The following is a 23,628-nucleotide window of genomic DNA, read 5'->3' on the forward strand; positions in this document are numbered from 1 at the left end:
ATTTCTTGCCTGAGAATTTTGGGCACGACAAGAAGATGCGCTGTCCTGTTGGGCGCGAAGTTCTTCTTGAGGAGGACATTATTGTGAAGGACGAAGGACGACAGTTGGCGCTTGAACCCCCAGGATGGCGATGCAGTCTTGCCTTTCAAATAATCAACTAGGCTTTGCAACTCAGGATCCGAGCGCTGCTGCTGCGCGAAACTGCTGGCGCTTACAGGTCCTAGGAAAGCGTCGTCGTCTTCCTCTTCCGGTGCTGCGTCTACGGGGGCTCGCGATAGGAAGTCTGCATAGGAATACTTGCGGCCAGATTTGTAGACTACAGTTATGTCGAATTCTTGAAGACGTAGGCTCCAACGAGCAAGGCGGCCGGAGGGATCTTTCAAATTTGCCAGCCAGCACAGAGCATGGTGATAACTCACAACTTTGGATGGTCGTCCGTATAGGTAGGGGCGAAATTTGGACGTGGCCCAAATAATGGCGAGACATTCTTTCTCTGTCGTCGAATAGTTGGCTTCGGCTCTCGACAGTGAATGGCTAGCGTACGCGATAACATTCTCCTGTCTGCCATTTTTCTGAACGAGGACCGCTCCTAAGCCCACGCTGCTTGCATCGGTATGAACTTCGATTTCGGCGTTTTCATCAAAGTGCCAGAGCACAGGAGAGGACTGTAAGCGGCGCTTCAGCTCGTTGAAAGCTTCTTCTTGCGGCCTTTCTCATTTAAAAGGCACGTCAGAGTTGGTAAGTTGGCTGAAAGGTTCAGCGATGCGCGAAAAGTTCTTGACGAATCGCCGGTAATAAGCGCACAATCCAATTATTCTGCATATAGCTTTCTTGTCATTAGGCTGTGGAAACTCTGCGATCGCAGCCGTCTTCTGGGAGTCTGTGCGAACTCCGTCCTTGCTTACGACGTGACCAAGGAACAACAGCTACTCGTAGGCGAAGTGGCACTTCTCTGGTTTCAGTGTCAGGCCTGAAGACTTGATCGTTTCCAGCACTATCCGAAGCCTTCGTAGGTGGTCTTCAAAGCTTGAGGAGAAGACAACAACGTCTTTAAAGTAGACTAGGTAAACCTTTCCACTTCAAGCCTGCGAGCACCGCATCTATTACTCGCTGGAACGTCGCTGGGGCAGAGCAGAGACCGAATGGCGTCACCTTGAACTCAGAGTCTGTCTGGCGTGATGAACGCTTTGTTCTCGCGATCTTTTTCGTCGGCTTCAATTTGCCAGTAGCCGCTCTTCAGGTCCATCGATGAGAAGTACTTAGCGTTGCATAGCCGATCCAGTGTGTCGTCGATGCGGGGGAGGGGGTAGACATCCTTCTTCGTAATGCTCTTCAGGCGGCGGTAATCGACGCAGAAGCGAAGGCTGCCGTCTTTCTTTTTCACTAGGACAACTGGTGCTGCCCAGGGGCTCCTCGATGGCTGGATGACGTCGTCACGAAGCATTTCCTCAACTTGCTTGCGGATAGCTTGGCGTTCTAGCGGCGATACGCGGTAGGGGCTCTGTCGCAAAGGTCGGGCGTGTTCGTCTGTGACAATGCTGTGCTTGGCAAGCCGGGTTCGTCGCACATTCGATGCTGATGAGAAGCAATCGCTGTACTTTCGAAGAAGACTGCGTATTTGGTCTTGTCTGCTCCGTGGTAATGCTGGGTTGACATCAAACGTTGCTTGATTGCCTTGGTCAGATAGTTCTACGGGTTGGTCGGGTAGGGCAAATATCTCTCTGATGTCTGCCAGCTCGTGGATGAAAGCTATCGTAGTACCTTTGTTTAGATGCCGGTATTCTTCGGTGAAGTTCGTTAGCAACACCTGGGCTTAGCCATTTCGGATTTGGGCGACTCCCCTTGCGACGCCCAGTCCTCGATCCAGGAGTAGCTGGGTGTTCCCCTCGATGACGCCTTCGGCAGTTTCGATGTCTCCTGTACCTATGCAGGCGAGGACATTCGATCGGGGCGGCACGCTCAATGCTTCATCGAGGACGTTTAAGGCAACGTGATGAATCGCGCTCGTCGCAGAAGGTATGGCTTTGTCCGTGGAAAGCTTGATCGTCTTAGATCGAACGTCGATGATCGCCTGATGTTCATTCAGGAAGTCCATTCCCAAAATAACGTCTCGCGAGCATTGCCGTAGGACCAGGAAGGTTGTAGCATAGGTTCTCCCGTTTACAGTGACTCTCGCGGTACAACGTGCTGACGGCGTAATCAGGTTGCCACCTGCGGTGCGTATCAGCGGGCCATCCCAAGTTGTTGTTACTTTCCTGAGCCGGACAGCGAGTGGCCCACTCATCACGGAGTAGTCAGCTCCGGTGTCCACCAAGGCAGTAACCGTGTGACCGTCGACCATAACTTCAAGGTAACTTGTTCGTGTTTTCGTATTCCATGTTGTCTTCGGTGTACGATCCCGGCTTTGTCGGGCAGTGAGACTGCGGTGGGCGTACTCCGACGTTACTTCTCTGGGTGGTGGTATAAGGTTCAACACTATAGCCAAACGGGCGAGTTGGTGGTACATATTGAGTGCAGGAAATTGACTAGAGAGCCGTATCCCTCCCTATATTTCTCAGTCTGCGTTCTTGATAAAACCGCGGTACACTCCTCAACGCATCTCAACGGTTTCGAAAAAACCAGGAAAGGTGAAAGCCGGAGCTCTGCGTTTGCTGGAGGGTATGAACCTGGACCGGCTTAAAGCAAGTGTCAATAAGGCAAAAGGACTTAGTTTAAGACAGCGCTTGTCCTGTGTTTTCTTCTACTTTGTCTGCGTCGTTTGCGCTGTTGGCATTCAATAAGGTTCAAGTCTGGCCGTGTCGTCGTCGTCGGTGTTGTCGTCGTAGTTGAGGCATGGTCTTGCGTTTTCGTCGATGGAGGATCTTTGATCTTGCGCTGAGAAGCAACCTCACCTCCAGAGGCTGCTTTATTCAGTTCAACCTTCGGGGGCTGGGGGAGCGTCCACGCATCGTGTAACCTCGGCTAGGAGATATAAAGCGCGGTGACGATGGCGACGGGCAACGTGATAGGCGGCTCGGCGGTGAGCATCCTTCCCGACGCAAAAACTCCTCGATTTCGGCTGTTCGCTGGCCGGGTAGGGGTCGTGGAGCGTTGTAAGAGAACCCTTAGATGCCCAGTCTTCTGTATTGGCAGTGCCGGAGGACGTGACCGGCTTCGCCACAGTGGAAGCATAGTGGGCGGCGCTGGTCGGGAGTTCTCCACTCGTCGCATTTCCTCGGCTGTGTGCGACGCTCGTAGGACGGCCGGGTTCGGGCGGGAGGGCGGCGGTCCGACGCAGCTGGCTGAGGGCGATAGGGGCTTGGGTCTCGTCGTCGACGTGCAGGACGGCGCACAGCTGCGGCGTAAGTCATAGCTGTGGGCTGCAGAGGATGCGTGGTTGTCGACGTCACACCCAAGGACTGTTGAACCTCATCCCGGATGACGTCTGTGAGCGATGAAAGCTGCGGACGCGTTCCCGTTAGCAGCAATCATCGGAGCTCTTCTCGTACAATTTCACGTATAAACTGCCGCAGGTTATCGTTGTTAGCGGTGTCCATGCAACTTGCTGACACAAAGAGCTGCTGGCGGTCACACTGGCGGGCTCTGGCATCCAGAGTTTTTTCCATGGTGGATGCCTCTTCGAAGAATTCCGCGACGGTTTTCGGTGGGTTCCGTACGAGGCCCGAAAACAGCTGCTCTTTAACTCCTCGCTTTAGCAGCGTTACCTTTTCTTCTTCCTTCATGTTTGCGTCGGCATGCCGGAAGAGACGCTTCATCTCCTCAGTGTACATTGCAACGGTCTCGTTTGGATGTTGTATGCGAGACTGTAGCAGCTGCTGGGCACTCTCTTTTCGCACGACGTTCGTGAAGATCTTCAAAAGCTGCTCCTTGAAGGTTTCCCAGTTCGTGAGGCTAGCTTCCTCGTTTTAAAACCAGATTCTTGCTGGTCCCTCCAAGGCGAAGAAGACATACCTAAGTTTCGTAGCATCATCCCAGTTGTTGAAGACAGCCACACGGTCGAACTGTTCCAGCCATTCTTCGGGGTCGGCGCCAGGCGAAGCGTCGAATGTTGGTGGTAACCGGGGCTGGTGAAGCATTATTGGAGTCGTCGTCTGGGGCAAGCTCATGGTGGACGTGGCTACTTGCTTTCGCTTCCGGGTAGGGTCTGGCAGAGTCCCGAACTCTGGTGCGTCGCCTAGCAGACGTCGGCTTGCGCGGTGGACTGGACTCAGGTCCTGCGGTGGATGACTCAGAGGGCTGGCGTCACGTCTTGTAGGGGGTGTCCGGAAATTGGAAAGCTACGCAGCACCTCCACCAGATGTCACGTTGTAGCGACGGCAATCCAGCTGTCAGGAAGACACCAACAAGACTTGGAAGCGAAGCTCTTTATTTGGGCTGACTTGCGCCCGCAAAAGAACTGAATCACTCGGCGACGGCGTAAGCAACAAACGTGCTCGTCAGTCGTCGAACTACGAATGCCCGCTGCTCGCGGCATCGTTCAATTTAAAGCCGGCAAGGAAACTTCGAGATAAGAGGTCGAGATCATCTAGAGTAATCTGGAAACACGTAGATGCAGCTCGGCATGGCTGTGATCAATCGAGATTAGTCCGGTCGCTTCTCGCATCACGAACACAAATGATAACACCCCTTTCCTGCGGCCTTGCGCGAACGAACACTGCTGTGATACGTGGCAATATACAGGGTCTGCTCTGAAAGTAGTAGGACTGGTTTTTTCCTGGGCGAACGGGCGGACGAGAGGTGGTATGCGCGTGCACGATCGTTGTCACGTGACCATCTGCTCGCTCACTTTTCTGTCCCAATGTGCACCCAAAGTCTCATCGAGGAGAGGACTTCAGAAAAAATGGCTGAGGCTTAGCTTAGGTTAAGCCTAGTCAGATGCGAAGCATATTGTCGCCGAGTTGCATATCGAGCACGCCGCTTGGCTAGACGTTCTTCACGCTCTTCATCAGTCTCTGTAGCACGCCGCAACTTTTGCTTCTCATTCCAACGAGCAGCCCTGTCTCCAGGAGGCATCTCTATCCCGTGTACGCCTAGCAGAGGCAGGCGCACCCCCTTGTATAGACCAGATTTTTTTTACCCTCGCACGCAGGCTGCGGACGCGCACCTACTCTCGACGCCAGTCGCCATCTGTCGGCGCGCGCGGCCCGAGGGACTGCGGGTCGCGCCGGCGCCGCGCATAGAACGCATGTTTACGTGTTCGCTTCTGCCGTTTTGTGCTCCATCAGCTAACGTATGAGGGTGTGTGCTGTGCGTCACTACTCACATTTGCCCTCTTCCAGACAGTGCTGCGGTTATCTTGTGCGCAGTTACTCGTTAACGTGACATCCGAGGGTAGTCGACCAGGTAGTGTACGGACTGGAAACCGGCACTTCAAAGCAGATTTCTGCGCTGTCGTGTCGTTTGTTGTCGCCTTTTATGTGCGATATCATCTATGATGATATTATGCATCAGAATGTAGATCTATTGACTTGACTCAGTGGAGTAGTAACTGGATAGGCGAGCTGCAGACTGAAGGTTGTCCCGACGGAGCGCGTGTTTTCGATCACCAGTACGTGTTCAGCATCCTTGCGCTGAGCTTGCTCTTGTTCCCATTAAGAACATTTCATGCACAGGATTGTAAGCACGACCGCTACCGATTTCAGCTGCTTTTTCCGCACGCATGTCAGAGGTATCTGGGGGGTAAAGGTTTATCTATAGTATCTTTCTGCTGTTGGTATCTACCTTAGCTTGGTTTGGTTTATTAAGGTTTTACGTCCCAAAGTGACTGAGGCTATGAGGGACGCCGTAGTGAAGGGCTCCGGAAATTTCGACCACCTGGGGTTCTTTAACGTGCACTGACATCGCACAGTACACGGGCCTCTAGAATTTCGCCTCCTTCGAAATTCGGCCGCCGCGGACGGGATCGAACCCGCGTCTTTTGGGCCAGAGCAGAGAGCCGTAACCACTGAGCCACCGCAGCGGTGCGGTATCTACATTATTCATAGGAAAATATGCGCGATTTCATTACGTTTTCCACACTTAGCCAAACGCCTACGCAACGCTCTCACAAGCGGCGAGAGCTCCTGAATAAAATAACGCGACTTCGGACCTCAGAATTAGTGAAAGCTGGATTAGCTGCTCATATCTATTCAAGCTTTTATCAATTAAGCGAAAGTACGTTTTTATGCATCAGGTTGCATAAACCATGACAAAATTTGTTTTCTGTTGGCGCTGCGACTCAGTTGAGCTCACAGCGGTAATTTGTTGATAAACTGGCGCGGCGACAAGAAAGCCGTTTGTGGAAGGGGGGGGTGCTTTATGGCCGGCAGGAAGGAATAAGAGTGCATGGGAATTGGAACTGCATACTAGCCGCACACCTAATTCTTGATATTGAATAAAAAGTTTCTTTGCGGTGGAGCACCAAGACGGAATTCGATTAAGCACGAGCGCGTTCTAAGCGCCGGCACAATTAACCTGAATGTCAAACTAAATGTCATTAAAACGCGTCAATGTTATCGCTTTGATAACGTAAATACTTCCTGCAACACAGCCACGCAGCGGAAGTATGCTCGACAATGTTTTTTTAGCGCCCGAAGCGCGGCTATATGCAGGCGCGGCCGCGGAACTGCCGCAGCCCCGCAGTCCCCAAAGAAACGCCCGCACCGCGGCGCGCCAGTCGGTGCAAAATGGCCGCGCCCAGGAGAGGCTAAAAAATCTGGTCTATACCGCCGCTCCAGCATCACGTGTTCACTACAGCGCACCTAGCGGCAGAAGCAGGAAACAGATTGGTCGCGACACTTGGGGCCCCGTTTCTCCTATGTCGTTACGTCACGCATCACGTGGTCCTCCTTGGTCGCGACGCCTCGCGCGACGGCGCGAGCTGGGCCCCCGTTTCTCATCTGCTGTGACGTCACGCACCACGTGGTCATCCTTGGTCACGACGCCTCGCGCGATGGCGCAAGTTGGGCCCCCGTTTTTCATCTGCTGTGACGTCACACATCACGTGGTATGACATGGAGGTCACGAAAGGTCAATGGTAACGACACCGCCGCGCTCGAGGAGCTGGGTTGAGCTATTTTATTATGCTTCGCATAAAAAACGGATTTTATTCTTTAAGGCGCGTCATGGGACGTTGAAGTGGCACAGTTGTCATGTGGAAGCTTTTTCTCATTGTGCGGGTTGTGGTTAAAGGCCGGTAAAAAAAAGTACTTTACGTAAATATTGCGTTGCTGCAAATGTCCCAGTAAGCTGTTTCTCAAAGCTATCTACAACTTTTCCGCTTGCACTTTGTTCCTCAAGCCAATAATTAAAAAGTTAGTTAATTAAGCTTAACTAATTATTCAACTTTGAGGAACGAAAAAAATACTGCACACTAGGTCACGCGACTCTAAACAACCCTCAATTGGTTTCAGACGGCTAGGACACCCCGTGTTTTTTAAAAGCTTGGTTGCATTTAGCTGGGACACCTGGTATATGTGTGATCGTATGCTTGAATAAACGTGTTGTGTGTGCATCGGGACCGCTGGAGTCTGACTTCCACCTTCGAAAATATCACAACTTTGTGTGCGCAAAAAAGAATTGTGAGAATGATCGAACTAGCCCCACAACGCATATTGCTTATCTACCCAGCAATGTTCGGGAAATGATATGGCATGGCTGGCCAAAAAGTGCGCCTGATGAGCTAAAACCATTCTGGACGCGCCGACTGGAGCTGAGTATAGACGACGGATGCCTTGTATGGACAAACAGACTGGTCATTCTTGAGTCGTGTCAGAATGTTGTGTGGGGTTTGTTGCACGAGCAACATCTGGGCATTTGTAGAATGAAAGCAGCAGCGAGATCCATGGATGTTATGGTGACATGATATCCATGATGCTGTCGCGAAAATTGGGCGGAAGTGTGAAACACCCGCTAATTGTTTCTGCGAAGGCAACTGCGGACTCGCCTCTCGTTACTGCGACCAAACCCGGCAGAGGCAATGAGTGCGAAGGCCGAGAAAATTGAAGCATCTGCTGATAAACGCAGAGGTGGGCAGGGAGTGTGTGCTGTTGGCGATCGTGTGAGGATTCGCTCTGTGCGTGATGACGTGGTGAAATAGTGGCCTGGAAGAAGTACCCGAATGAAGTCACCGTCAACGTACTTGGTGTGTGTGAGAGAAATAATGCGGTTTGCGCACGCGCACCGCCTGTGACGATCCTGCATCGCATCAAGTGCACGATCGATCGTTAACCCAGAGGAGGAAGTTCCGCATGAACCAAGACATGGTGCCTCATTCATACGCTACAGGACAATCGGCTGAGCCACCCCAGTCTACCCGACCAGCACAGCGAGCAAGCAACCGGGGCCACTGAGAAGGAGCACCAGCATCCGCCTGACTTGAGCTCCTTTCTAGACTGTAAAGTGGAGGGAGTGTCTTTGCGTCGTATCGCGTTAAAGGCTGAGCGCGCAAAACTAACGCGAATGCGAAGGCCATGGTGGCAAGCGACGAAGCTTTCTTGCCGTGTCGCTTGCCTCGTCGCTCGGACGAGCACGAACAGAAAATTTCGCTCGTTGCCCGCAAGTCCCCCGGGATTAGCTCACCCACTGGCCGTTTGTTACCGGTTCTCCTCCGAGACCTCTCTTCACCTCAACAAGCGCGTCGTTGCTGCGGTAGAGAGAATATGTGCTTTTCTGCAGCTGTTTGGCAGACTCGGAACATTTAAACAGTGAGAACGGCCTGCTTGTCGGTTACGGAGGGCTGACAAAATTTGGAGCGCTCGGACTGCAGGGAGAGATGCGTGTCGGGTACCGGCCGGCGTCTGGATGCAGCTGTGTTCATTGAACATAATTCGAATATGCTCTGCCGAGTGTGCGACGTTTTTAGGTGGATGTGTGACGTCTACGTTGAACTTTATCCTTCATTGGTTCCTGATATATTACCTGCACATAACGGCACTTTATCTTGCTTTGTGTAATGCTTTCACTGTTTTTATTTGTGTGCATACGTTGCCCCACCACTCTTCAGCGGGAATGCACTCACCACGTTCTGCTGATGAGGTTGGTGGCGTCAACGTACTCGCCCCACATGCAGGCCTCGCCACCGATCACCAGGGCCTTCTGGGCGGGAGTGCCTGCCGGGTGGAAAGAGCATTGCAGTTCACTTGCCTGGACGCCAACGGCGCGAAAGCGGAGCAACGACTTTGTCAATTTTCATCAGTGTCTCGGATTAGCTCTTTTATTAAATGGCAAGCCTTTCTGGTCGTGATGAATCTGTTTATGGAAAGGACCGCACAGATTCTCGAGGGGGTGGTGCACAGATCGCTTCTGGACCGGAATTATCTTGTTCACCCATCCGTCTCCCATCTAACTTAGGGATACTGTGGCTTTTGTGCTGTACTTAACCACATTCAGTCATAATTGGTGTGCGTTATAGGCCTCCGCATGCTAGCCGAAACTTTCCCCGTGAACTCAACAACATGATAAACTAGCTCATGACATCTTATCCGAACGCGTATATTCTTCTATTTAGTGATTTTAATTATCCAGGAATAAACTGGCTCAACCGCTCTCATTCACTGCCAATCAGTGCAGAATCAAGGGATTTTCTAGATGTTTGTTTGAACTTCAATCTTTACCAACTAGTAACCAGCCAAACACGCATCGCAGGCGATTCGAGCAGCATTTTAGACTTAATACTAAGCTCTCATCCTGACAGTTCGTCATTCATTACATACTTAGGGTTTATTAACGACCATAAAGTCATTCAAGCAGATTTTTTCTTCCGCACCGAGCGCCATGAAACACAAAAGAAAACAATCAAAGGGTAACTACAATGCCATTAATCGTGAACTGAGCATTTTTTCCCACTCTTCCAAGCCGGTTATAACCAGAGATCTGTTAACGAGAATTGGCTAATATTTAAAGATAAACTCCATGAACTAACACAAAAATTTATCCCTAAATAACCTTTCGTGAAAATCGCTCTAAACCTTGGTTTTTTAAGAGACTAAAAAGACTCGAGAACAAAAAGAAGCGGCTTTTTCGCGCTGCCAAATTTAAAAGCAATTCCTAAGCGTGGGAGAAATACTTTTCAGCCGAAAAAGAATACTTGACTTCCGTCACCAACGCTAAACACTCATTCTTCAACAGCGACCTACCACTCATGCTATGCGATAACCCCAAAAAGTTTTGGCGCGTCATCAATCCCGCATCATCAGACTCAATCACTCTCACTCATGCATCCGGTATTCAAGCCTCCGACACAGAATGCGCTAACATCTTCAATACGGCATTCTCATCAGTTTTCACCCAGGAGCGCAACCCGTCTCCAAGGATACCTCCTACTAATGCCACCTCACCGATGGACGCAATAACTCTTTCTTTAACAGGGATTTCATCTTTAATTGAGAAAATGAAACTTTCCTTGTCAGCCGGCATCGACGAGATCAACACTAAACTACTAAAAAACACGAAATGTATTAATGCAGTGTATCTTGAATTGTTTTCGCGATCACTCTCTACAGGTCTCATTCCGGAAAACTGGAAAGTTGGGAAGGTCGTTCCACTCTACAAATCAGGTGACAATTATTCCCGCCCTAAACTACCGTCCTATTTCTCTAACTAGCGTCCCCTGCAAGATCATGGAACATGTCATTTACTCTCAGGTAATAGGCTTCTTAGACGCTAATTTCTTCCATCCATCCCAGCACGGTTTCCGCAAGGGATATTCATGCGAAACACAACTAGCCATGTACCTCAACGACTTACATGCTGACCTGGACGCTAACCTTCAAGTTGACGCCATCTTTCTAGATCATGCTAAAGCATTTGATAAAGTTCAACATCAACGATTAATACAAATTCTACACCTACATCCTAACGTGCTTAACTGCATCAAGGCTTTCTTAACAAATCGCTTTCAGTCAGTCATTGTGAATAACCAGTCTTCCAACCCTCTCCCTGTAACATCCGGCGTCCCACAAGACTCCATTCTTGCACCCCTATTGTTTTTAATATATATTAACGATCTCCCGCAGTATGTATCCTGCCAAATTCGAATGTTCGCTGACGACTGCGTAGTTTACCGCCAAGTAACAAACATAACTGATCAAGAAGCCCTCCAGCAGAACCTTAACCAAATTGAACAGTGGTGCGCAGGTTGGCTCATGACCCTCAACCATAGCAAATGCAAGCTTCTTTCCATTACCCGTCGCAAAAAAAGTAATGCCTTCCAATACCAAATCGCTAACGAGTCGGTAGAATCTGTATCATCTTTCGAATACTTTGGCGTCACATGACCTAATGACCTAACATGAAATGCACATGTTGCTAACGTTGCTAACGTGATTTTTCTACTTAAACAGGCTGTCACGAGGAGGAGGCGTGGCCATTTATGTAAAATCTTCTTATAAATGTGAACTCATTGCAGAACTTTCAGCCTCGACAAAAAACTATGAAATACTAACATTACGTCATAACAAATACATAATATCTGCAGTCTACCGGCCTCCCAGTGGAAACTATGATCTCTTTTGCCAAAATCTAAACCATCTTCTAGAATTCTGCTCTTTAAACCAATACAGCTTAATTATGGGTGGAGATTTCAATATTAATATGAATGAGAAGAGCCCAGCATCATTAACATGTTTCAGCATAATTGAATCGAATGGATTTACTAATGTGATCTCTTCTCCAACAAGAATTACGCCATCTAGCTTAAGCATCACTGACCTTTTCATAGTTAATGTTGGTATCACCGTTCATTCTGCTGGCACTTTGTCATGTGATATCATTTGCTAGCAATCTAAACAACATTTTTTGTTCATGATAACAAATTGCATTGTTTTGTACCTTTTCTGCTCATCCCACACCTTATGCAATACCCCGCGAGGGGTCTTTAAGGTAATAAAATGAAATGAAATGAAATAAATGAAAGGATCCCATCTTCTGGATCACTGCCAAGCCTGATGGGTGAAGAATCGTGTCAGCTGTGAGTCTCACATATCGGAATGTCAAGTGTGAATGAAAGTCGTAACGAAATAGAACGTGAACTTGTAGAAGCCTTTTGCAGTGAAACGTACAGCTGAGCTAGTTTGTACATCATTGCAGATGGTAGAGCGCAATACGGATGAAAGACATGGGCGAGGTCATTGCACAGCAGTGGGCGTAGTCAGGCTGATGATGAGGATGATCAAGACAAAACCGCACGGACGAGCGCTTACTAACAACTGAAAGTTCCCTGCAAAAGGCATGGATAATACACACTCAATCCACAACCACGAGCGCATGCGCGTCCCCAACCGAAACAGAACGCGTTGCTGATGGCAATCTAGATACGCAGTTCGCAGACATGGATAAGGACCGAAGGAGTGTTCACACATGTGTCGCTCTCCTTGTGAATTTGATACGCCTCGCAGATTTTTCTTTTCAACTGACAACATTAGCTTGATTAAAAAGAGGAGTGCGTGCATTTTTATTCCAGAAACTGGAATTTTCAAGAAACTTTAACAGAGCTAACTTCTGAGCTAGTTGGTTTTCAAAAATATTACAGAGACATTGGCGCAACGAACCCATACACGGAACAGTACAATACGGGCGCTGACTACAACTGTTTAATCAGGTGGCATTGAAGCGCCCTGTTGAAGCGCACGTCTTGAAGGCCACACGAAAACCTGCACCAATGTTATCAAAATAGGCGTGAAAGAAATTGCCACTCAGCCTCATAGACATAAACTGAAGTGTCACTGAAAAAGCTCGAACCCACCTATTTAATGTAAACGGCTTCCAGAGCTTCACGCTCTGTCTGTCTCGACTGTGAATCCTCACATCGCGGAACCGCGGTATACAATTGGTGCAAACCCAACGGCGTTCGAGAAGTCTCTCACCCTAATTATTTTTAATATCTTTTGCATATTCCACGAGTCGGTCATTCACACAACGTCCAGTCTGTCCAATATAGGATTTTCCGCAAGACAGCGGAATTTCGCAGACGACCTTAGTCGTGCACTTCACGAAACGCTGGCCAAGTCTCTTTTCACAGCCGACCTTTGATTATTGATTATTAAAGTTAGGTTGCACCACATGAACGCACAACTTCCGGAGCGAGGAGTCGAAGCAGATGTTTGCGATGCTCCTTTTCAGAAGCTTTGACTGGGCAGAAATAAACGGCAAGAGACCCTTTTGCGCACGAGGGGAATAAGCGCAGCAAATCTGCCTATCTAAAAACTGTAATGTAAATCTGGAAACTGCAAGCACGCCATTATCCGTTAGTTCAAAAGTAAAAGTTAGCCCTCTCCAAAGTTGTCTAAGAACGTATAAAGACTGTTTACTGTTGTCTCAGAAGACAGTCAGTTGGTTGTTTAAAACAATTACGCGTAAGGTGAAGATAAGGCCGTTAGTTACGCGTCGATGAAAAGAAGGCACTTTGTTGCGCGCTCAGTAGTTAAGCTTTTATTGATGTCTAGCCCAGTTTGCATGCCAGGGGTGAAGGTAAAAGAGTGGAATGAGAAAAATGGCGTTGTCGGCAAAAAGTTCAGCCATCGTCGCCTTGGCCTGTACCCCGTGCCAATGCTTCGACGAGCTGCGCAAGGAACGCCTTTGCGCTTGTTGCCCTCCCACGCCTGCAGAGTCAATCTCTGTCCCGCACGTCAGGAATGACTTGTTCGCTCAAGACATCGTGCGGGATGAGTTCATCCGGCAGCTTTCGCTCCTGTCAGGCACGCCCCCTTCCTGAGATCCGGCACATGACTATGCCGATCCTGGTCTTTGCCAGCTGGCTGCTCCCATCGCTCCCCTTGCCGGTCTTCTTCCGATACAGCCCTTGAGATGAGGCCCTCCCGTAGCTGTGCCTCTCCGGTATGCCGAAGGCGTCGCACTACCATCGCTGCCGTAGGCATGCGTCTCGACAGCGGTATCTGTGCCTGTTGCTTCCTGACAACGCTCCGCGCACAGCTGACAACAACCGGCCCATTTACTGCGCCTGTGGTCTTCCAGGCCACGTGGCGCCCCTCTGACGCCGTACTCTGCCTTCGCCTGTGCCCCCTCAGCCGGACTATTCCCATTCGTACCGCATCTTTCGCCGGCCTTCAATATCTCCCCCAGAAACATCTCCAGGCCACGCGCAGTCGCTCCTTGTCGCCTCTGCAGATTCGACGAACTAGCAGCAGCAGTTCCAGGTGCAAGAACTGCGAACTCTTCATACTAATTAAGTCCTGGCCTTTCTCTGCTTTCGGCGTGCTCGTTGACGGTGTCAGAATATTAGCGCTTGCGCACCCTGGCGCCGCCTTTTCTGTCATCAACGAAAACTTCTGCCTTTCGTTCCGAAAAGTTACCACCTCGTCTTCTGGACTTGTCTCCACAGCGCCGAGCCCGTTCATACCTCTACCGCTTGCGCAGCGCAAGTCTTAATTGAGGTCGTTTTATGCGTTGCTGAATTTATAGTGGTCCGTGCAAGCTCCCATGATGTCATTTTTGGGCGCGATTTTATATCTCGCCGTGGTGCCGTCATTGACTGTTCCCGCGCTCACGTCCTCTTCTCTTTTTTGTACGGTGCGCCCTTCGACGATTCTACGTTTGGTCTTAATGTGAAGACTGACACCGAGGAAGCTGGCACTCCACACCGATAGTACTCTGCTCGTCTTTGCGTGCGCCGCCTCAGTTCATGACGCCACCGTTCACTTCTCGCCGTCCCCTTTCTTTGCCTCTCGCTAACACGTTTCTTTTCCCTTCGCCGTCATCGACATACATGGTCTGTTCTGAAAGTAGTAGGACTGCTTTTTTCCTGGGCGAACGGGCGGACGAGAGGTGGTCTGCGCGTGCAGGATCGTTGAAGGGGGATATTGGGAATGCTGTGGAAAATCGGCAGTCGGCTCTCGGCCGTTAAAAAGAGGAGGTCGCTTGTACTGTGAACCCCTGTCGAAACGTCTCGTCACGCAGAATCGTCGAGCGTTTACTGCATCAGCGATACGCGATCAAATTTTGAGTAAATCTTGGTAAAACGGGCAAAGAGACTCACAACATGATTAAGGAGGCCTACGGTGACGCTTCCATGGGTAGATCGGGTGTTTTTGATAGGCACAAGCTTCTCCGAGAAGGTAAGGAAAGAGTGGAGGAAGACGACCGCTTCAGACGCCCTTCGACCAGCAAGACCAACGAAACTGTGTAGCGAGGGAAACATTTACTTAACAGTGATCTATCAGAATGATTGCTGATGACTTGAGCATTCCTAAAACCCAAGTTTTTGGGATCGTGACAGAAAACTTACCCATGAGGAAAGCGTGCGCGAAGTTGGTGCCGGGAGTGTTGTCAGAGGAGGAAAAGGCCAACCGGTAGGATCTTCTTTGTAATCTGAATGAGGACCCCGATTTTTTGTCCCGCACAGGGCGGCAACGCTGTCTCAGCCCCCCTACAGCCTCGACTTGGCCCTGCCAGACTTTTTTCTATTCCCGAGAATAAAATCGACGCTCGAGGGGAAACATCACGGATCGGTAGAGGTGGTTCAACAGGCCGTGACGAGGGAGCTAAACAGCATTCCGGTCCAGGCGTTCCTGGAGGCGTACGAAAATTGTAAAACTCATTAGCAGCAGTGAATAGGTGCGGAAGGGTGCTACCTTGAAAAATTATAATAGTTTGTACTATTCTCTTGAATAAATTTTGTTTAAAAAAATGAGGCCTACTACTTTCAGAACAGACCACGTATACACGGTGCTACAAAAATTATTCTCCGGAACACTTCATGCGCTGCGCTTTCCTTGATCTGTGGAGAGCGCCTAGGCCAGTTTCAAACCTTTGAACTGGTCTCTTCCTCAGACGATGATGTGACTTCCCATTCTGCCCTCATTCCAGGTAGCGCTACTCCGAACCACCCGATCTCCTCGGACATTTTCCACCTCTCCGGGGACCTCGACACGGCTCACCGCTCGAGGCTTTTTGCCCTGCTCAACCAGCTTCGCTCATCATTTGGCCATCAGAAAACTTCCTTCGACCACTGTCCTCTCCAAATCAACAACGGTGCCCATGCTCCATCCTTTAGGGCCCCTACCGTGTGTAGTCCCAGAGCACCGCGTCATCATTGAGCAAGTTGACGACAAGGTAATTTAACGCGAGAGGGTTAAAGATGCCGCTCTCCAGAAAATCCGGCGTCGGCTTTATCGGCGTCGACGTTGTGAGCGAAAAATCACGAGTATGGCTGTGGCAGGTGGTCTCCAGGGAGGCAGGTGGGCCGCCTAGACCAGGTGATCTTGCGGCGTCATACTAAGCAAACTGCCCACCGTGGCAGGTGGCAAAAGAAAATGGTCAGTTGGTAAGAGCAACTTGCGTCGTAAAAGGCCCACCACTTGTAGGCAAACCTGTTTGCACAGCCGTCCCACAAGGCAGCATGCTGGGACCTTTACTATTTAACCTGTACATCAATGATATAATTAACATATACAAGTCTGCTACATGTATTATTTATGCAGAGGACGCGAGCATTTTTTTTACTGAATCCACAGTACCTGAACTACAAGAAAGGGCTTGATCGACTACTCAACTGAAGCACATCTTCATCTATGAAAATTAATGCGACAAAAACGAAGGCTATTATACTCTGCTCTAAAAACAAATCCCATGATTTTAGTCCCATTCTAACACTCGGTTCCGACACATTAGAAATTGTGTCTTCAATAAATAATCTGGGTATTATATTTCATGAGAACATGCTCTGGAATAATCATATTAATCATCTTGTTGACAAACTTTCTATAGTAGTAGGAATCATCTCCAGGATACGCTTCTAACTGCCTCAGAAGCTTTAGGTTGACTGATTTGATTTATTGGGGTTTAACTTCCCAAGGCGACTCAGGCTATGAGGGACGCCGTAGTGAAAGGCTCCGGAAATTTCGACCACCTGGGATTCTTTAACGTGCACTGACACACAGTACACGGGCCTCTAGAATATCGCCTCCAACGAAATTCGGCTGCCGCGGCCGGGATCGAACCCGCGTCTTTCGGGCCAGCAGTCAAGCGCTGTAACCACTCAGCTACCGCAGCGCGTCAGAAGCTTAAGGTGTTATTATATATTTCATTGTTTCATTACAATCTGAAATACTGTCATTTGGTATGGGCCACGACAACGATCTCAGACATAATAAAATTGAAAATTCTGCAAATAAAAGTTCTTCCCATTACTGCCAGCGTAGCTTACGATGCCCACACGTCTAGGCTTTTTGCCTCATAATAATAACACCTGTAAATGAACTTTACATCATGTTACTAATTCCTCGTTATTGAACCCGCCGAAAAAACAAGACACCATTTTTCGACATTATAGCTCCTTAGCCCCCAAAAGACAAGCCCTACACTACACGAGCTAATGATTATTGGTACATAGCTCGCCTCCGCACTAATTATGGTTGCCAAATGCTTCGAGTTCTGTTTCCCAAGTGCTTAATAGTATATATAACTCATGTATTGGTAAATTACCACCTTAACGAATTTGAATGATGCATTTGCTTTTTTTACGATGTTTTGTTGTTCTGTCTATTAGTAAGCCTGTATAGTGGTCCTATGCAATTAATAACCTTTGCTGCTGCACACAGATACCGCATGATGTTTTTATTGTTTATTTGTTGATCACCCCACTAATGTAACCACCTATAATATACCCTGCACATGGAGGCACATTCCCCGTCAAGCCCTTTTTTGGCTTTTTGAGTGTGTCCACGCAACATGACGATATTAAAATAAAGCTTTATTGATTGAACAAATAAATGGCAGCGCAAGGAGACGAGGACAAGTCGAGACAACAAGGACAGCGCTGGCTTGTCCCCGTCTCCTTGCGCTGCCATTTATTTGTTCAAGACATGTACCAACACGCCCAATTTTCCACGTTAGTCAACTTTATTGATTGACCGATTGAAATTGCTACACTACTGTTTTACCAGAATTTATTAAATCTTACCCCAAAAGTTCTGGCGCCATCTGCGGGAATCTAGGGATGAAGGCGTGAAGTTAAAAATAAATGGAGAGACCATCACAGATCCAAAAGAAATTGCGAATTGTTTAATAAGTATTTTCACATGTCTGCTATCATGTTGAAATCACCTTGATGGTCTGACGATAACTAATGAGGCTATTGTAGATACACTGCTTAAATTGAATATTGTCACCGACAAACAAAGCCGAAAAGCGGGAAGCACAGCATTTCCTAGGACGAAGCCCGCTGAACCGCCGCGCTCGAGCAGAACGAAGACGACGCTCAGCCACGCGCTGGGAGCCAAGGTTCGACCACCAGGTGGCGCCGGCAGAGTGCCAGCAGTGTGGCATTGCCCCCCCCCCCCTCCCCCCTCTTTCAAGAGGCATCGACCCGATGCCGCATGGGCGGAAACAAAATAATAAAGGGGAGGGCGGAAAGTGAACGGCGCGAGTGTCTGCGTGAAAAGGGGCTAACGGAAGTAATAAGGCTTCAGGCGCGCCACGTGGACTACTTCGGACGTCGGTTGTTGTGAGGACCGGACAGTTCCTTGAGGGAGCACCACGTAGGTCACCGCGCTTAGGCGGCCTAACACCTGGTAGGGACCAAAGTAACGGCGAAGAAGCTTCTCAGAGCGCCCGCGCAAGCGGATCGGGCTCCACACCCAGACTTGCTCACCGGGTGTCTAAATCACTTCCCTGCGGCGGAGGTTGTAACGCTCGACGTCGCGTTGCTGTTGGTGCCGGATTCGCTGTCGAGCAACATGGCGAGCGGCTTCGGCGTCACGAGCAAATTGGTTCGCTACGAAAGAAGAGGGAGCAGGATCCGGAAGAAGCATGGCGTCCAGCATGGTCAAGGCTTCGCGACCGTGCACCAAATGGAACGGAGTGAAGCGTGTCGTTTCGTGTAGAGCAGTGTTGTAAGCGAACGTGCTGTAAGGCGGTATCCGGTCTCAGTTCCCATGGTTATCTCTACATACATCGAAATTATGTCGGCAATTGTCTTTTTAAGCCTCTTAGTCAGTCCGTTCGTTTGCGGATGATAAGCTGTAGTCCTTCGATGGCTGGTGCCACTGAGTCGAAGTACCTCGCTCGTAAGTGCCCACGTGAACGCGGTGCCAGTGTCAGTATATACGACTGTAGGGGCTCCGTGACGAAGCACAATGTTGTGAATGACGAAATGCGCAACTTCGGCTGCGGCACCACGGGGAAGGGCCTTGGTCTCACAGTAGCGGCTAAGATAGTCAGTGGCAACAGCAATATACCGGTTACCCATGGAAGACGCCGGAAATGGGCCGAGTAAGTCCATGCCGGCCTGTTGAAATGGGAGGCGCGCGGGATCGATCGGCTGCAGGAGCCCGGCTGGTTTAGTCGGCGGCGTCTTCCGGCGCTGGCACTCACGACAGGTTCGGACGCAGCGGTGGACAACCGTAGCGAGCCTGGGCCAGTAGTACTTGTGACGTATGCGCGCCAACGTGCGGGAAAACCCGAGGTGGTCCGAAGGAAGGTCGTCGTGGCACGCACGCAGAACTTCGTCACGAAGCGCTGTAGGTACGGCAAGCAGATAGGCAGTGTCCGTTGGGCCGTAATTGTTTTCATAGAGGACACCATCGCGCAAGCAAAACGATGACAGCCCGCACTTGAAGATTCGAGGAGGAGATGGAGCGGCTCCTTCGAGATACTCGATGAGAGGAAGCAGTTCGGCGTCGACCCTCTGTTGGCGGGCAAGGGTGGACGCGGTGACAGCATCGAGAAAAGCGGAATCATCGTCGGACTCGCCCGTGGGGCAGGGAATAGGAGCGCGGGATAGACAGTCAGCATCGCTGTGTTTCTGGCCGGACTTGTACACGATGGTGACATCAAATTCTTGTAGCCGAAGGCTCCATCGAGCAAGCCGCCCCGAGGGATCTTTCAGATTCGCCAGCCAACACAGTGAATGATGATCGCTCACAACCCTAAATGGGCGGCCATACAGGTACGGACGAAATTTCGTAATGGCCCACAGCACAGCCTGACATTCCTTCTCAGTGGTGGAATAGTTGACTTTAGAACGGGACAAAGTGCGACTGGCGTAAGCAATCACGCGTTCTAGACCATTCTGCCATTGAACAAGGACCGCACCGAGACCAACATTACTGGCATCAGTATTGCCACCTAGTATTGCCAGGTGGCGCATACGAAGTAGAGCTCGCGCCGTGTGGAATCTGTCGCTTTTGTTGCCCCAGCTTGCCTGGCCTTCCATTTCGTGCCTGCTAATAAAGCCCCCTTCGTCAGCAAGTACGCTACAGTCTGGTGGAGTGTGCCGGCTACCCGTGAGCTCATGTAAGAGACCCCTCCAGGCAGCCGTCGAGCCAGCCCTGTACCGCTTGACACCCCGGTACATCGCTTCAGCCGGAGGATCCAGGGACTGCCATCGGAGGTTGGACCATTAGAGAGCGGCGCCATGGCGACAGACGCTCCTCCTCCTCTGCAAACCGCTGCTGCCGCGCCATCCCACTACACCTTGCAGACTCCGCGGATTCCCAAGACGTTTCGTGGGGAACTTTTTGAGGATGTGGAGGACTGGCTCCTTCACTTTGAACGCGTAGCTGCGTTTAACCAATGGGACGACGCAGCCAAACTCCGGAATGTTCACTTCAGCCTCGAGGATGGTGCTCGCACCTGGTTTGAGAACCGAGAGGACGTTTTAATCTCGTGGCATGAGTTCCGTCGTCGGCTGCTGGAGGCCTACACAAGCGCTGATCGTCGCGAACGAGCTGAGCGTGCGCTACAATCCCGCATCCAGCTGCCGAACGAAAGCGTTCAGATGTACAGTCTTTGTCAAAAGTAACCAGGCTGCATGGTTTGCTTCCAGCTCGTACAGTGGAACCTTTACAGCTTTCCTGAAGCTGAAATGGTCGTTAGGGGTAAGGACTGGGGGTCCTCTTACCTTCCAACACGTTTTGATCTTTAGGAAAGCCACAAGGGCTCCACTATACAAGCTACAGGCAAACCATGCAGCCTGGTTACTTTTGACAAAGACTGTACGTCGAGGACATGACGCGCCTCTTCAGAAGAGCTGACCCGGCCATGCCGGAAGAAAAGAAACTCCGGCATTTGATGCGTGGCGTCAAAGAGCAGCTTTTCGAAGGCCTCGTGCGCAGCCCACCATCGACCGTTGCTGCATTCCTTACAGAGGCCACAACGACGGAAAAGGTGCTGCAACAACGTTCTGCGACCTACGACCGGCCCGTGCATGCTGCTGCTGTCACCGCATCGTTTGCTACCTCCGGGAGCCACCCTGAGGATCTGCGCGAACTGATTCGCACCATCGTGCGTGAAGAGGCCAGACGCATCGTTGCCTCTCGAGTTCTTCTTGTACAAGAGACCTTGCCGCAAACAGAAGGAGCCAAGACGTCGAGAGAAGTGGCGAGGTATAGCCGTATCACTACCTTGAAGGGCGTCAATGAGAGGGCGAAGGTCCGAGTCCGACCTCTGCCGAGTCAGTAGGTCGGAGGCGGTGAGAGTACCAAGGAAGCCGCTGTCGTCATCGGGCGCTGCGTCGGCAGGATCAACTGGTGCACGCGACAGTGTGTCGGCGTCTTCGTGTCTGCGGCCGGACTTGTAGACAATAGCAATGTCAAATTCCTGGATCCGTAAGCTCCAGCGTGCCAGGCGTCCAGATGGGTCTCGCAAATTTGCCAGCCAGCATAGGCAGTGGTGATCGGTGACCACTTTGAATGGGCGGCCGTATAGATAAGGGCGAAACTTCATGGTGGTCCACACGACCGCAAGACATTCTTTTTCAGACGTGGAGTAATTGCTCTCGGCGCGGGACAGAGTACTGCTAGCATAGGCGATAACCCTCTCAAGGCCCTCTTGATGTTGAACAAGGACAGCGCCAAGACCGATGTTACTGGCGTCGGTGTGGACCTCGGTATCGGCATCTTTGTCGAAGTGCGCAAGAACGGGAGGTGTTTGAAGGCGCTGGCGGAGAGTAGAGAAAGCGGTCTGTTGCTCAGTGGTCCAGACAAAGGAGGTGGTATTCCTGGTGAGGCGCGTCAACGGCTCAACAATCGTGGAAAGTCCGCAATAAAGCGCCGATAATACCCACAGAGACCCAGAGGCCCGCGTGAATATCGGGCAACAGCAGAGCTCGGATGCGCGCCGTTACAACCTTCGCCACCGACAGGTTGACTACAAACCTGGTGACCAAGTCTGGGTGTGGACTCTTGTTCGTCGCCAAGGCTTGTGTGAGAAACTGCTCTGCCGCTATTTTGGCCCGTACAGAGTGGTACAGCGTGTGAGTGAGGTTGACTATGAAGTGGTTCCGGACGGTGCTGCGCAACCACGACGCCGACAGCCCGACTCTGACATTGTGCATGTTTTGCGGCTTAAGCCGTACTATACACGGTAACGCAACCGTGCTGATGTTTTCGCGCGCTTCAGTTGCGACACTTTGCATGTTTTTTTTGTTTATTGTTTGTTTCACCCTTACGTCGACAGCGACCGCGCTCTTTTTTTGTTTCTTCATATGGGGGGAATAATGCCAGGTGGCGCATACGAAGTAGTGCTCGCGCCGTGTGGAATCTGTCGCTTTTGTTGCCCCAGCTTGCCTGGCCTTCCCTTTCGTGCCTGCTAATAAAGCCCCTTCGTCAGCAAGTACGCTACAGTATGTAGTTCCGTGTCGGCTTCCTCGTCGAAGTGGCCAAGCCCAGGCGTACATTGGAGACGGGACATGAGTTCCGTGAAGGCTCTTTCCTGGTCCTGCACCCATAAGAAGGGTTCAGCGTCTTTCCTCAGGCGGGTCAGAAGCTCAGCTAGCTTGGAGAAATTATGAACGAACCGGCGGTAGTACGCGCAGAGGCCCAAGAAACGACGCAGGCTCCGTTTGTCTGTGGGCTTGGGGAAGGCAGCTACTGCGGCCGTCTTTTCGGGGTCTGGACTAACGCCTCGAGCGCTGACAATGTGACCGAGAAACTTCAGCTGATGAAAAGCGAAGTGACATTTCTCTGGCTTGAGAGAGAGACCAGCGGAACGTATGGCCTCGAAAACAGCACGCAAACGTTTCAGGTGCTCATCGAACGTGTCGGTGAAGATCACGACATCGTCGAGATATACGAGGCACGACTGCCACTTCAGTCCAGATAGAACGGTGTCCATCATTCGTTGGAATGTGGCAGGGGCCGAGCACAAGCCAAAAGGGAGCACCTTAAACTCGTATAAACCGTCCGGGGTAATAAAGGCGGTCTTCACTCGGTCGCATTCGTCGACCTCTCTTTGCCAATACCCACTGCGGAGGTCAAGAGACGAAAAATAGGTGGCATGGCGCAGGCGGTCTAGAGTCATCAATGCGTGGCATAGGGTACACATCCTTTTTCGTGACGTTATTGAGGCGCCTGCAATCCACGCAGAACCTGAGGGTGCCATCTTTCTTCGTGACGAGGACAACAGGTGACGCCCAGGGGCTCGTCGACGGTTGTATGACGTCGTCGTGGAGCATTTGTGTAACTTGGCGACGGATGGCGTCACGTTCTTTTGAAGATACCCGATAAGGGCGCTGACATATTGGTTTTTGGTCGGCAGCAACGATAATTCGGTGCTTTGTAAGCGGCGTCTGTCGCACCTTGGAAGTTGACGCAAAACAATCGCGGAAGGAATAGGTGAGGTTTTCTACGCAGCGTTTCTGACTGGCCAAGAGGTGCGGGTTGACGTCGGTCGGGATGGCTGTAGCTGTCGCCT

The 23,628-nt window shown here is 50.6% G+C and overlaps 1 protein-coding gene across 1 annotated transcript in view; it reads right to left on the reverse strand.

Annotated features, from left to right (window-relative positions):
• LOC149345529 (beta-hexosaminidase subunit alpha-like) overlaps positions 1-23,628 on the reverse strand; it is a 161,726-nt gene that overhangs the window by 33,674 nt on the left and 104,424 nt on the right. The window contains exon 10 of the mRNA XM_089586106.1: positions 8,999-9,089. Coding sequence (XP_089442232.1) covers positions 8,999-9,089 — 91 coding nt within the window. The remainder of the gene's footprint in view (positions 1-8,998; positions 9,090-23,628) is intronic.

Source organism: Amblyomma mixtum, chromosome 4 (assembly GCF_055824585.1).
Source record: "Amblyomma mixtum isolate Tamu chromosome 4, ASM5582458v1, whole genome shotgun sequence".
NCBI classification, from domain to species: domain Eukaryota; kingdom Metazoa; phylum Arthropoda; class Arachnida; order Ixodida; family Ixodidae; genus Amblyomma; species Amblyomma mixtum.